This window comes from Peromyscus eremicus, chromosome 1 (genome assembly GCF_949786415.1).
Source record: "Peromyscus eremicus chromosome 1, PerEre_H2_v1, whole genome shotgun sequence".
In the NCBI taxonomy this organism is placed as follows: Eukaryota; Metazoa; Chordata; class Mammalia; order Rodentia; family Cricetidae; genus Peromyscus; species Peromyscus eremicus.
In genome coordinates, this window is record NC_081416.1 from 154,809,595 (window position 1) to 154,824,093 (window position 14,499).

The 14,499-nt window shown below is 46.2% G+C and overlaps 1 protein-coding gene and 1 long non-coding RNA gene across 2 annotated transcripts in view; both read left to right on the forward strand.

Moving 5' to 3' along the window:
* Nucleotides 1–820: 820 nt before the first annotated feature.
* LOC131902380 (uncharacterized) lies at nucleotides 821–2,629 on the forward strand. Its single transcript, XR_009377079.1, has 3 exons — nucleotides 821–1,042; nucleotides 1,894–2,044; nucleotides 2,375–2,629. It is a non-coding gene; the product is annotated as an uncharacterized LOC131902380 (long non-coding RNA).
* Nucleotides 2,630–10,175: 7,546 nt separating this feature from the next.
* Nucleotides 10,176–14,499, forward strand: part of Dpy19l3 (dpy-19 like C-mannosyltransferase 3) — a 68,362-nt gene continuing 64,038 nt past the window's right edge. The window contains exons 1-2 of the mRNA XM_059274804.1: nucleotides 10,176–10,343; nucleotides 11,833–11,974. Of these exons, the coding sequence (XP_059130787.1) occupies nucleotides 11,872–11,974 (103 nt within the window). The 5' untranslated portion in view covers nucleotides 10,176–10,343; nucleotides 11,833–11,871. The remainder of the gene's footprint in view (nucleotides 10,344–11,832; nucleotides 11,975–14,499) is intronic.

The following is a 14,499-nucleotide window of genomic DNA, read 5'->3' on the forward strand; positions in this document are numbered from 1 at the left end:
CCACACACTAGCTTTATTAATCATGCTGCTTAAGATGCTGACAAAGAGTTGAGAAACAAGACTACTAGTGTACATCACACAAAACACAATTGACCTTGGCCTTCAGTAGAACATGTTTTCCACTTGAATTGAGGCAGACAGACTGATATTCTCCAACATCCATTCTTCTCTTCCACAGTGTAGAACTTATAACACACCCAAAAAAAGCACATAAAAACTATAGTATGAAATGATGGTGCATTTATATACTGCATATTGTTTAAATCAATTAAACATTTATCTCTTCATGTACCAAATCTTTTTAAAGATTTTTTAAATTATTATCTTATTTATCTTGGGGGGGGGCTATCTTGCCTATGTGTATGTCTGTGCACCACACAGATGCCTGTGACCTTGGAGTTCAAGATAGAGCATCAGACCCCTGGAACTGGAGTTAGAAATGGTTGTGAGCTGCCATGTGCATGCTTGGAATCAAACCCAGGTCCCCTCAAAGACCAGCAAGTGCTCTTTACTGCTGAGCCATCTCTACAGCCTCTGATTTATTTTAAGTGTGGGAGGCGGGGGCAACATGCACATAGGTATGACATGTGAGTGCAATGTCCACAGAGGCCAGAAGAGAGCAGTGATTCCTCTGGAGCTGGACATACAGGTGAGTGTCCTGACGAGAGTCCTGGGAACCGAACTCTGGTCCTCTGCAGGAGCAGCAGGCACTCTTAACAGATGAGCCCTTTCTCGATCCCCATTTACCAACTCTTTGTGGTGGCAATTTTCAAGCCTTTTCTTCTGGCTTTTGAAATGCATTATATAAATTTCTGTCTGCACAGTAGTGCCTATTAGTGTTTGATTATGAAATATCTCCCAAGGAGCATGTGGTGAATTCTAGATTATGATGCTATTTGGGGAAGTTCTGGAAACACTGGGAGGTTCTAGAAGTGTTGAGAGATGGGGCATGATTAGAAGAGAGAGTTCACTGAGACTCGGACTTTGAAGGTTCTCTGCAGTCTCCAGTTCCATCATGGCTCTGATTCCTGTTCACTTTGAGGTAAAGAAAATTAGTCTCCACTCACTGCTCCTGCTGGGATGTTCTGGCCAAGCAACTATGGGCTGAACCCTTTGAACCCTTGGACTAAATAAATCCTTCCTGCCCTGTTGTTTTGTAAAATATTTTGGTCATAGCTATGTAAAAGTAAAAGCGAATACAGTACCCAACAGTTTTTACTGGTGTGTAACTATAATACAGCTATTGATCCCCCAGGGGTAAGAATGTGTGTGTGTGTGTGTGTGTGTGTGTGTGTGTGTGTGTGTGTGTGTGTGTGTGTGTGTTATGTGTTTGAGGGTTTGCCTGCATGTATGTTTGTGCACCATATGTATGTACTGCCTGTGGAGGCCAGGAGAGGGCATCAGATCCCTGGGAACTGGAGTTACAGACAGCTGTGAGTCACCACATAGGTGCTGGGAACCAAACCTGGGTCTTCTGAAGAGCAGCCAGTGCTCTTAAGCACTGAGCCACCTCTCCAGCCTCCAAAATGGGTATGAGTTTTAGCTGAGCATATGGCTGCTCAGCTAGACTTGGTCCCCAGCCGCTCTCGTAGCCCCATGGGACATGTGAAACATTGTGGTAATGAGATGTGGCTGCCCATCAGCACCAAATGAATTTTCATTCCTACCTTCAAAAATGGGCAAAGAGCTTCAGTAGACATTGTCTGCAAAAGATGTATGAATGGTTAGAGAGCCCTTAATAGTTAAATGTACACCATAGCCACCGTCAGGGACTGGGGAGACAATTATTGGCTAAGGCCCTTGCCCTGCAAGCAGCAAGCATAAAGACTGTGTTAGGATCTTCAGAACCCACATAAATTCCAGGTAGGTACAGTGGCCTAACTCTAATTACAGTGCACAGAAGTCTGAGACTGGAGCCACAGAGCAAACTAGCTGGATCTGTGAGCTCTGGATTCAACTGAGAGACCCTGTCTCTGGCCTGGAGATGGCTCAGTGGGTCATGACACTCACTGCCAGAGTTTGATCCCAGGAACCTACATGGAAGGTGAGAACTGACACCCACAAATTATTCTCTCACCTTCATACACACACACACAATAAATCAATGTAATGGAGGGAAAAGAGGCTAGGAAGAGGGGGAGGAAGAAGCCACCTTCAGACAAGCTCATCCCCATCCAGGGGCTCTCAATTTTTTAGGGGAACAGTTGAAGAATGTTGGTGAAAAGCTAGCCCAGCACTAAACTGGGATGATAAAAATGTCTGGATTTGGGAGTTCTAGAAACACATCCATTTCCAGCTCAGGGTTCTTCTTTTTCCTGTAGAGAACCCAAAAAGAATCTGAAACCTGACAATATGCCTACACATCTGTTACTAGGGAGACTTTGCTTCAGGCTCTCAGCACCCAGGCCTATCTGTTGCACAGGGGCTGCTACTCAAGCAGTCCAGAGAAACAAACTGGGAGGACCAGCCGAGGCCACTGATGGATGAGAAGCGAGAACACGTGGAAAGCTTGTGAGACCGAGCACCATCATCTGCTGCAGTTGGGTAGTTGGACTATTCTTGCCCCTCATTCAGAAACACACAACACTGATTCCAGCCCTGAAAAATGAAAAGACGTGTAGGAGGTAACCATAGAGATGGAAATTTTTAAAAAAGCACAGAGAAGTCAAGGTAAGAAGAATAGCAGGTGTGAAGGAAGAAAATGAAACAAAATGGATGCTTCGAAGCTCTGGGAACTTAACCCTCAGCTACTGGCATTCATGCCTGTGCCAATCCACCCATGTAATTCAATTTTAAACCATTCTGAATCTAGTTAATACAAAGTTTACAGAGGAAGAGAAAAATATTAGCAATATTTCAAAATGCCTGGTCTACAGACACTCACCGAGAAGGGGTTGTATTGGCTGGAATATGAGGCTGAAAAGGAGAAGCCAGGACAATTTCAGTTCCCATGCAATGATCTGTGAGCACTAGCAAAGCTCAGAAACCATTGTATGGCTTCCTTTAGAAATAAGTATTAGGGCTGGGAGCACTGCTCAGTGGTAGAGCCCCTGCCTAGAATCCCCCAGTGAGGGGCTGGGGTGTGGCTCAGTGGTAGAACACCTGCCTAGAATCCCCCAGTGAGGGGCTGGGGGTGTGGTTCAGTAGTAGAGCCCCTGCCTATAATCCCCCAGTGAGGGGCTGGGGGTGTGGCTCAGTGGTAGAGCCCCTGCCTAGAATTCCCCAGTGGGGGGCTGGGGTGTGACTCAGGGGTTAGAGCCCCTGCCTAGAATCCCCCAGGGAGGAGCTGGAGTGTGACTCAGGGGTAGAGTGCTTATCAGCCATTCATTCATAAAGGCCTGAGTTCATTCTCAGCATTACCAAAATCACAAAAGACTTAGTGAGCCAAACCAGGCTGAGAAGAATGCCAAAGACAGACTCCATGTCTGTGGTTCCTGACGTGGAGCCATACTCAAGGAAGGTGTGAAACAACCCAGGCAGGAAATATTAGGAATTCCACTTGTACTGACTTTGAACACATTAATATGTATACAGAAAGAGGATGAGGAGAAATAATTATCATATGACAAAAACCTGGAGATGACTGCTGGGTTATAGAAAGCAGGTATGGTGGCACACATCTGTAATCCCAGCACTGGGGAGGTGGAGATCCTGGACAGTGAGGCCAACCCAGGTCCTCTGCAAGAACAGCAAGTGCTCTTAGTTACTGAGCTGTCTCTACAGCCCTGAGCCAAACTGTCTTGAACTACGTATATGCTCCAGTCACGGAGGCTGTGTTGTAAGAACCAACTTTTCCCCACCCATTTCTATGTGTTTTATTCCATCGTAATAATGATTATCATGAATTGTTTCATGGAACCTGGAAAATTATTATAAAGTTCATTGAAACAATATACAATGTAGCTGAACCATTTGCCATGCTTAAAAATCAACTGCTCTCTCAGACTTAAAAGGGCATTCTTCTACAATGGGACAGTACTTTCAGTCTTGTGGCACTGCTGGTTCTGTAGGCTGTATGTTTTCTTGCTGCTGCAGGGAATCAAACCCATGGCCTTGTGCACATAGGCAAGAACTCTAGCATTTATTATTTTTAAATTATGTGTGTGGGAGGAGGGGTGTGTGAATGCAGGTACCCTCAGAGACTGAACAGTGCCCTGAAACTAGAATTGTAGGTGGTTGAGAGCGGCTGATGTGGGTGCTGGGAACCTGACTAGTCCTCTGCAAGAGCAGTATGGGCTCTTAATCACTGAGCTATCTTTCTAGCCCCTATCTATTATCCCTGCTGCCTTAGCCTCCAAAGTGCTGGGATTACAGGGATGCACCCTTGGTTCTTTTTAAAGAGAATTTAAACAGGGGCTAGAGAATAGCTCAGTGGTTAGGAACACTTGATCTTCCTGTAGAGGACACAGGTTTGGTTTGAGGTACTTTGCCTCTAACTGCAGTTCTGGGGGAATCCATCGCCCTCTTCTGGTATCCATGGGCACTGCAGGCACACATATACACACAAAATAAACTCTTTAAAAAGAAAGCATAATTCGGATTTAAAAAATAAATATAATAGTTCACAAACTGGCTGTAAACCCATGAGAATTTATGCAGTATAAGTCATTTAGAGCATCAAAGTGAGGGTCATGAAATAATGGTACAATTAGAAAAAGATTGTGTTAGATCTCTCATTCCATATTAAAAACTTCTGAAGCCGGGCGATGGTGGCACACGCCTTTAACCCCAGCACTGGGACACAGAGGCAGGAAGATCTCTGAGTCTGAGGCCAGTCTGGTCTAAAGAGTGAGTTCCAGGCCAGTCTGGGCTACATGGAGAAACCCTGTCTTGAACCACCGCCCTCCCCTCAAAAAAAATTAGTGGGAGAAATCCATGGAATCTGCTTTAAGGGCAAAGGAATTCATTTGGGAAAGAAAACTCACAAGACAGACTAGAGGAATTTGTCACAGGGTCCTGGGAAGGTGAGGCATGGTCCCATGCTGTTCTTCTGTCTCAGATCTGCCTGGTCTTTCCCAGCATCCAAAACCATGAGGGAGTGAAGAGAGAGAACACCGAATATGTGCATCTCAGGTCTTAAGGGTCCCTAGTGGACTTCAAGGTCATAGGCAGGTGTAACAGTTACCTGTTACCTCACTAGGGGTGGTGATTCAAGATCATAGCTATAACAGCTACCACTGCAAAAATATTTTGTATTTAAAATATTAGAAAAAAGTACTCAAGAAAAATTGATCTTGAAATGAGAGAACTTGTAAACATTATGAGCTATAAGAATGACATATTTAGGGGGCCGGCAGGTTGGCTCAGGGGTTAAGAGCACTGGGTACTCTTCCAGAGGACCTGAGTTCAATTCCCAGCACCTACATTTCAGCTCACAACGGTCTATAACTCTAGCTCCTGGGGACCTGTTACCCTCACACAGACAAAAATGTAGTCAAAGTACCATTGCATATAAAAATAAATAAATAGATGACAAATTTAATCATATAAACCTAGAAATTTTCTACATAGCAAGAGACATACAATAGATAATAGAATAATGAGACGCTATCTGTGATGTATATGACAAACAGTAATTAAACAGTCACACTGAACAAATGATAATTTCACAAGAAATTAAATACCTGAGCAGGACAGCAAATATAAAAAGATCGATCATAGTAAAAATAAATAATTAGAAACCCTGATATCATCATCTTTACCTAATAAATATATACATGGGGTGTGGTGTTACACACCTATAATCCTAGTGCTTAGAAGGATAAGGCAGAATGATCCTGAGTTCAAAGCTAGCCTGGACTACATGATGAGTTCAAGGCTAGCCTGGGCTATATAACTGACTCAAGGTTATGTTGCAAAAATGCAAGAGTGAGGAGTAAGGCTACAAAAAATGGTAGAGCATTTGCCCAGCATGTGGAAAGTCTTGTGTGTTATCCCTAGCAGGCCGTGCCCTACCCTGAAAATCCTGTAAGATAATGATATATGAGTTTTCATTTAACGCTGGCCAAGATTAAATATGTCCACTGTTGGCAAAGGTACAGAGAAATACTAGCTGTAATACAAAGTGGTAATAAAAATTAAAGTAATGGAAGTGTTCAGCCTTTTGGGATGTAGTTTGCCAACGTTTATCACAAATTAGAACATGAGTTTTTTCTATTCTATTTCTAGAAACATTTCCTAAAGAATTGTATTTGTCTAAGAATGTTCTTACAGCATTGCTTAAAATTGCATAAAACCAGAAACAGACTGGGTATGGTGGTACATGTCTTTAATCTTAGCACTGGAAAAGCAAACACAGGTGGATCTCTTGGAGGCTAACCTGGTCTACATAGACAGTTACAGGCCAGCCTTAGTTACAGAGATCCTGTCTCAAAAAACAAACAACAACAAAAAGACGGGCTAGAAAAGTGGCTCAGTGGTTAAGAGCCCTTGCTGCTCTTGCAGAGACCTGGGTTTAATTCCCAGCACCAACATGGTGGCTCAGAACCATTTGTAACTCCAGTTCCAGAGGATCCAATATCCTGTTCTGGCCTCCTGGGGCATCAGGGTTGCTTGTAGTGTGCACAGACATTCATGCAGGCAAAACATTCATATACATAATATATCAGAAACAACCTAGATGTCTAGCTCAGTGGGAGCAGATACATCATGACATATCCATATGGGTGATTAGTATTGTATTGATGTATCTATCACTGTATAATACACCCCCAAACCTAACCCTCACAACAACAACATGCATCCACTGTCCTGAGAGTTCCAATGTGTGAGAGTGACAAGCAGAGGTGATTCTGTCGAGAATCAATCCTGATACCAGCCAGAGCTGATCTAAGCTGTCTGATGTGTTAACACAATAGCTCACTCCATGGCTGGCAGGTGGCTGGCTGGAGGCCAGTTGCTGCTCTCATGGCTCTCTCCACAGGCTGTTGGAGTAGCCTCAGTAAACCACTGAAATTCTCCCCTAAGCGAGCAATCCAACAGAAGGCTGACACTGTGCTGTAGCCTCAGGAGACAGAATGACGTAAGCACATTAAGTTAGCTTTTTACCACTGTGACCAGACCTGACAGGACACCTTAAGGGAGGAAAGTACTTGTTTCGGCTCACGGCTCCATGGGTTCTGTCTGCAGTCCTTGGAGGCAGAGCATCCTCACAGCAGGAGGATATGTGGAGAGAGCAGCTCACTGCAAGTTGGACAGGAAGAAAGGAAGCAGGAAGTGCATGGAGGGGGTTGATAAAACACATTCCAGGGCGTAGCTCTGAGAAAGGATTGACTGAGTGTGAAAGACTTGCCTGGAATGTGCATGGCTGCATCCCCCAGGCCCAGGGAGAAGGCCACCCTCTGCTGCCATTTCTTTTCTGCTCGTCCTAGTCACCATGCCACTGGCTCTTCCCTTCATTGCCCTCCCTACAGACACCTCAGAAGCCTCAGATCCCAGTGCTTATGTCTTGAGGCTATTCCAGCAGCCTGTGCAGAGAGCCCTGTGAGCAGCGACTGGCCTCTGAGGCAGCCCCTTGTCAGCCACACAGTGGCTGATCAGACAGCACCAGGTGAGCTTTGATTGATCTCAGCAGTATCCTGGGCAGAACTACCTCTGCCTATGAGAAAACCCTCCTTCAGGTTATTACACACCCCAAGCCTGCTTTTCTTTTGGTGTGTTCCACTGGCCTGATTGCTCAAGTCAGAAACCTAGGTGCTGGCATCGCTTCCTCCCTCTTACATAATCTGTACAGACACCCACACTGACTCCAGCTGCATGGAGCACCTAAATATCCCAGGTTGTGCTGAGTTTTCTTCACCTCTGTGGCTATCACCCAAGTTAATACTTTTTAAAGACTTGTATTTATTTATTTATTTATTTATTTATTTATTTATTTATTTATTTATAAATTTTAAAAAAGATTTATGTATATGAATGTCGTGCCTATATGCCTGGTCACCATGTGCATGCATTGCCTGCTGAGGCCAGAAGAGGGCATCAGATCCCCTGAGACAGGGGTTACCGGGATACGAGTACTGGGAATCTAAGCCTGGCCCTCCAGAGGGGCAGGCAGTGCTCTTAACTGCTTAGCCATCTTAGCTCCTTACTTATATTTTTTAATGAGTGCTTTGCCTGCAAGTATGTGGACCTCATGAATACCTGATGCCCTGGGGGATCAGAAAAGGGCATTAGATCCCCTGGTACGGGAGTCACAGATGGTGTGAGCTACCACATAGGTTCTGGAACCAAACCTGGGTCCTCTGCAAGAGCAGCAAGTGCTCTTTACTGCTGAATCATCTCTGCAGCCCTAAGGTAGGATATCTTTACTGTAAACAAATGGTAAGTGTCTTCCTTGAGATTCCCAGGTATCTGGGGAAATGAATGAGACCCAAACAAAAGTCAAATACATTCAGGTCTTCAGCCTGGGTCACTGCTATTTTAACATTAGATAGCTATCCATGAGAGGAATATCATTTCTATGTTGGCAGCCTTTAGTTTATAGCAAGTGTTGTTTGTGTGTGTGCTGGAATTCCTGTCTACAGCTGGGGAGAGGCTTCATCTAGATCTGGGATGGGATGGGGGATTCCTTTTCCTTTCCCCATAATTCTCCCTGTCTTTCTGTTCTGCTTCACTACAACTCACTGCCTTATTGTATTTTTGTGACAATCAGTACTGTATGTCTCTGCACGCAGCCCAAGCAAGAGCTGGAGTTGCCACCCTCTTGCTGCAGCCTTCTGGGTGGTGGGACTATAGGCACACTCCATGACCTAAGACTCCAACTCTCAGCAGCAGGTGCCTACTTCCTACGAGAATGGTACAACTTGATGTTCTCAGGACAGTTATTGCCTCATGTTACAGAAATTGTTGGGTTTCAAACCCGGGACAAATGGCGGAGGTGCCTATTTAACACATCAAAGCGGATCTGGCTGCCTGGTTCTCCCTGCATCCCTCTGTCCCTACCTATTCCAGGGTCCTCCTGCTGGAGTACCCGCCCCCCCTACCCTGAACTCTCCAGGCCCAGGGGCTGGGCTGCTTTTCCCCCTGTAATCCAACCATTTTGGTTACCTGCTCTTTCTGTGCCTTTGGGCCTCCTGGCTGCTGCACCTGGTTCTCCTCTGTCCTTTCCCTCTTCCCCTCCCCCTCTCCCCACATGACTCAGGGTCATGTCCACTCTGGACTCTCCCGGAGGTTCCTGCCTCTGGCTGTACTCTCCCACATACCTACAATAAATCTTTCCCTCCACCTAACCTAGGAGCAGTCGTCTTTCCTTTCCTTTTCCTTTCTTTTTTTTCATTCGTAAGTCAGGCAGCAGCGGAATACTGTTCCCCTAAGGGACACACCTCACAGCACTTACATTTTCCCCAAGTCACTTTAAGGGGAGAAGGGAAAAAAAAAATACCCTATCTAATAAGAGAGCATTCTGAGCAGTGTGTTTTTGGTATTTACAGTTGATATCCAAAGTAGAAAACGATCTAGCTGAGACTAGTAACTAAGAAAGGCAGGGTGGATGAAGCAATTTTTGTTGGAATTGGATGGCAGGGCACCTTTTCATAGGTACTGATCCCAGAGGGCCATCCATTACTAAAACTCAATCTGGGTACAATAGAGCCCACTTTTAATCTCAGCACTCAGGAGGCAGAGGCAGAGAGATCCAAGCCAGCCTGAGCTACATGGCGAGACCCTGTCTCAAAGAAAAAAAAGGCTGACGAGCAATTTAAAGATAGGAGTAACGTCAGGACTCAACACCAGAGCAGCGTGTTAAGGAAAAGAATAGTAAAGCCCAGAGCACAAACAACCGGGGATGGGGATGGGTGAGGGTGGGAGGGCGTTGTCTTTCCAGACGCAAACGTAGCTGCAGGTTCTGTCGCTAAACGTCTAAAGCACAGATAGGTGGGCACTGGGGACAGGAAGTGGAGCTGGTAACGCCCCCCGAGACTAGGTGACCATCTCTCCGGGCAGCAGGGCCTCCGAGGACAGAAACTGACCGAGCTTAAGAACTGCCAGCGAAAGGAGCACGCCTAGCAAGGCTCCGAGCGGAAGTGCGCCTCTTCCTTCCGGTCTGCGCCGCACGAGACGGGGCGGGGCAGCGCGGGAGGCGGGGGCGGAGCCTTGCGTGGACGAACAGCTCCCTGGACCAATGAATGCAGCGGCAGCGGCCCGGCCTCCCCGGCGCGCCCCTTCCAGAGGCTGTAGACGCCCCCCAGGCCCAGCCTTGAATCGCGCCTCACAGAGCCATCCGCCGCTGGGTCCTCCCGGTCTCCACCTTGCTCTAGACCGTGGTGTGGGCGCGTCCCCAAGGCCTGGGTGTCCGGCGTGCTTCTTTGCCAATCCCAAGCCGCCCGCGAGGACTGCTGAGGCCGCAGGTCTGTAGCTGCGGGTCGGCCGCGAGGCAACTGGACGAGCCGTGTCTATGGGACACGTGGGCGGGGTGTAGGAGGGAGCATGTCTGAGCGGGAGCGAGTGCCTCGACGTTCCGGGGGTTGGCCGGCACCTGGCCCCTCGTGGGCTCGCCAGGTGCGCAGCAGGGGAGTGGCTCCAGGTGCACAGTGGCGGCGCGCATCCCGATCGGCAGTCCTGGTATTGCCTGCTGGTCCCTTAGCTAAAGTCCGGCCGGGGCTTTGCGTCCCGCTGGCTAGAGTAACTTTTTGTTTCCTAGTTCCTGGGGTTGTTGCCATCATGTCGCAACGTCGCGAATCGTAATTAGCACCTGGAGTGTTTGTTAACTTTCTGTCTCAACAGGCTGAGGGTGGATGCAGATGGGCCCTCTATATCCCCTGCTCCGCCTAGGGCTAGGACGGGCGTGACTCCCCAAGAGGGGACAGGATCCCAGCTGTGGCTGCAAGACTTTGAAAAGATTCCCGCCCCCCCCCCTTTTTTTTCTCCCTCACTTTCTTCATTTCTTGGGCCTTCAGGCACAGCATTCAAGTCTGTGTTCCTTCTCATTATTTTTGAATGAACAAATCTTAACAAAAGCGTTGTGTGTTGTTGGCTTCCTCTGTTGTATTGAGCAAGTGGCTTACCGTTAGGTAAACATTGGTACCTCGAGTGCAGGTTGGATTAGCTGCCGAAACAGTCGCGTCTCGCTACTCCTGCTACTCCTCATCTTTAATAGATAATTAGTAAAACGCTATTCATTATTCAGAGGAACGAGGCAAGATGTTCTCGGGGGACTGGAGCCAGCTTACTCACCGCCACCACACCCCCGCCTCCCCCTCACAGCTTCCAAACTAGGTAACTGCTCCCGCAGCTACACCCACTGTTGCTCCCCAGGGAGAGCAGCCACCCTGACTGGCATAGCCCCGCTGCCTTTGACACTGAGGCGTGTAGCTTAGCCCTGAGTGTTTCAAAGAACATAGGTGCTAAAATTCAGGTATCAAAGAACAGTGTTTCACTTCTTCAAAATCTGGCTGTCACAAGTTTACTAGGAATCCCTCCCACGTGGTCAGTTCTGTGGGAGAATCAGACCCACTACTTTCTGTAGGAACTGTAGAAAATAGTGTAAAACTGTGTCACACAACAATCGCATAGTTAGTGTTGCGGATTCGGGGAAGGAAAATATCCCAAGACTTTGAGCATCCAAGATGGCTTCCTGGAAGAAGGGCTGGGCTACTTCATGTGGCTCACCTGCATCCCTGACTCCTGGAAGTGCCTGCTGCAGAACAGGTGCCTCATAAATATGGTTGAGTTAAATATTTGTGTTGTGTCTTTAAAGGCTGCTTCAGAATTATATGGGAGGGTCTGCTGACAGCGTACTTGAGTCAAGCCATTTAAGTACATAAGAGCATAAGAGTATATTGGGGTGAAGGGGGTGCTGACATATCTGTGGGGCATTTATCTGGGTGTTGTTTGTAGGAGTTGTTGGAAGAACAATGCACATGAATCTTTGACATCATGATGTACGTCCGGCAAAGAAAAGAGACAAAAACCATAGAAGTTTCTGAGGATTTTCTATCACCAAAAGAAAATGTGAAGTTGGAAAAGAAATTGCCATCTGGTAGGTGATTTGAGCTAAAGTAGCACTTTGGATTACTTTTCCTTCTGCGTATTAGCATATGTCACAATCTAAAAGGGTAAAAAAAAAATTAGTGAGACTTAGGAAGGACACTTATTTCAGCAGCAGATATTCTGATTATACTTTGATTATATTGGCTTTTCAGCTGTCATCTGTAAAAGAGCTTGGTAAAAGTTGTCTGTTGGCTAGCTTACGGGCGGCAATGTCGTCAGGTCCTCTGATGCTTTGCCTGCCCTCCCTCACCATCTCTTTCTCTAGTATCCGGTCTGATTTGTGTGTGCTGTACCGCCCAGGCACCTTATCTTGGCTCAGTCTCATTTCACTATAGTCTTTGAGAAAGAAATTTAACGTTTTATATTCAGCCAAATTCCTGAAGTTATCTCTTTTGCTTTATTTTGGGGGTAGGTAGGAATGGAGGGGGAGGAGAAAAAAAAATGAGAATTTGGTGAAACCTTTATATAACGTTGAACAGTTGCTAAGTGGCCCCGGTCACATTTTGTAATTAAATGTGGTGAAAATTTTTGAAGTAAGCTTGAAAAGCTCCACACCTGTCAGCCATTTTCGATATCGGACATAATTAATCCTTTGTAGCCAGATGAATTCTTAGCAGCCAGAGCTAATAGGTAGCAGAAAAAGCTGTTTAATAAGATAAAAGATGTCTATGTTGGAGAGCCAGGCCGCTCAGCTAAATTGATGGGAGCCAATGCCTGTTAGGTAATTTGGAGTAATTTCTGATGATGTTACCCAGTTAAAATTTATGTTAGATTGTGCCTTTCTTTTTTTTAATTGCATTTATTTAGTTACCGTGTATGTGTGGTGGCTCAACAGTGTATGCAGGTGAAGGTCCAAGAACACCCAGCAGGAATCTCCCTCCTCCCACTTTATGGGTTGCAGAAATCAGACTCAGGTCCTCAGGCCTGGCAGCAATGCCCTTACTCCCCGGGCTGCCTCACCGGCCTTAGCTTGTTTCTTGTTTGTCTTTAAAGATCTATCTGTTTTCATGTGCATGAGTGTTTGGCCCGCATATGTGTATACGCACTGCCGGTGTGTGCCTGCTGTCCTCAGAGGTCAGACTTGGGTACCGGGTCCCCTGGAACTGGAGTTACAGACGGTTGTGAGCCGACATGTGGGTGGTAGGAACTGAACCTGGGTCCTCTGCAAGAGCAGTAAGTGCTCTTTAACTGCTGAACCATTGTTCCAGCCCCATTTTGGTTTGTTTTATTTTGTTTTTAATTAAAAAAAAAAAAAACTTTGAAGATTGTTGGGAAAAAAAGCAACCCTGAAAATTAAAGACAAATTTTAAAGAGAAGAAAAAACTGCTTCTCCCAACTTCCTCTTCCTGAGAGTGGCACAGATGACAGTGTTTATCTTGCTGTCTGACTGTAGCTGTCTCCACATGGTTGCCCTCAAGCAGTCATATGTAGCATTACAAAACCGAGCAAGATCCATGTGCTGTTGGGGAAGTAGCTGCTCTTCCGTTACCATGTCCTGAACCTTTTCATAAGTACACCACGTGCATGTGCCTGGTGCCCTCGGAGGTCAGAAGAGGGCATCGGGTTCCCTGGAACTGGAGTGACAGACAGTTTAAGCCACCATGTGAGAGCTGGAAATGGAACCTGAGTCCTTTGTAAGAGCAACAAGTCTCCAGCACCCAAGATGTTTGTTTATTTAATTCCACTTCTGTATTAGTTAAGGTTTCTATTGCTGTGATGAAATACCATGAACAAAAACAGCTTGGGGAGGAAAAGGCCTGTTTTGCTTACACTCCATATCAGTGTTCATCACCGAAGGAAGTCAGGGCAGGAACTCAAGCAGGGCAGGAACCTGGAGGCAGGAGCTGATGCAGAGGCCATGGAGGGGTGCTGCTTACTGGCTTGCTCCCCATGGCTTGCTCAGCCTGCTTTCTTATAGCAGCCAGGACCCAGGCGTGCACAGCTCACAGTAACTGGGCCTGCCCATGTCAGTCTCTAATTAGGAAAATCCACTGCAGACTGGCCCACAGCTGGTCTTGTGGAGACAACACCTCAAGTGAAGTTTTATCCTGTCAGCTGAGTCTAACTGTGTCAAAGTCAAGTTGATGTGAAAACTACCAGCCCATTTCCAAAGCAGTTTTCAACTCCATTACCATTTTTCCCTCCTGCAGTGTTGGTCAGGCCGTGCAGGGGCTCTACCACTGAGCCACACCCCCAGCTCATATATTAGAAATTTTAAATTCCATAGTCATCAAAAATGTTTTTAAGTACCGCTCATTCTTTTGTCAATGCTAGAGAATCTGAATGAATTTTAACATGTTTTCTTCTGTCTGTTACATTTATTGCCTGTTTCTTCCCCTTTTGTTCATTGCCTGTTCGTGTCCTTAGTCTGTTCCCTACTAGGATATTCATCGTTTCTTACTATCCTTAAATCTCCTATATTTGCATTTTTCCTAGTTTGTGTGTCCTTTGGTCAGTGCTGTATTGTTTCTGTGAAATTTATTTTGATTTTTCATACGTGTCTGTGTGTAGGTT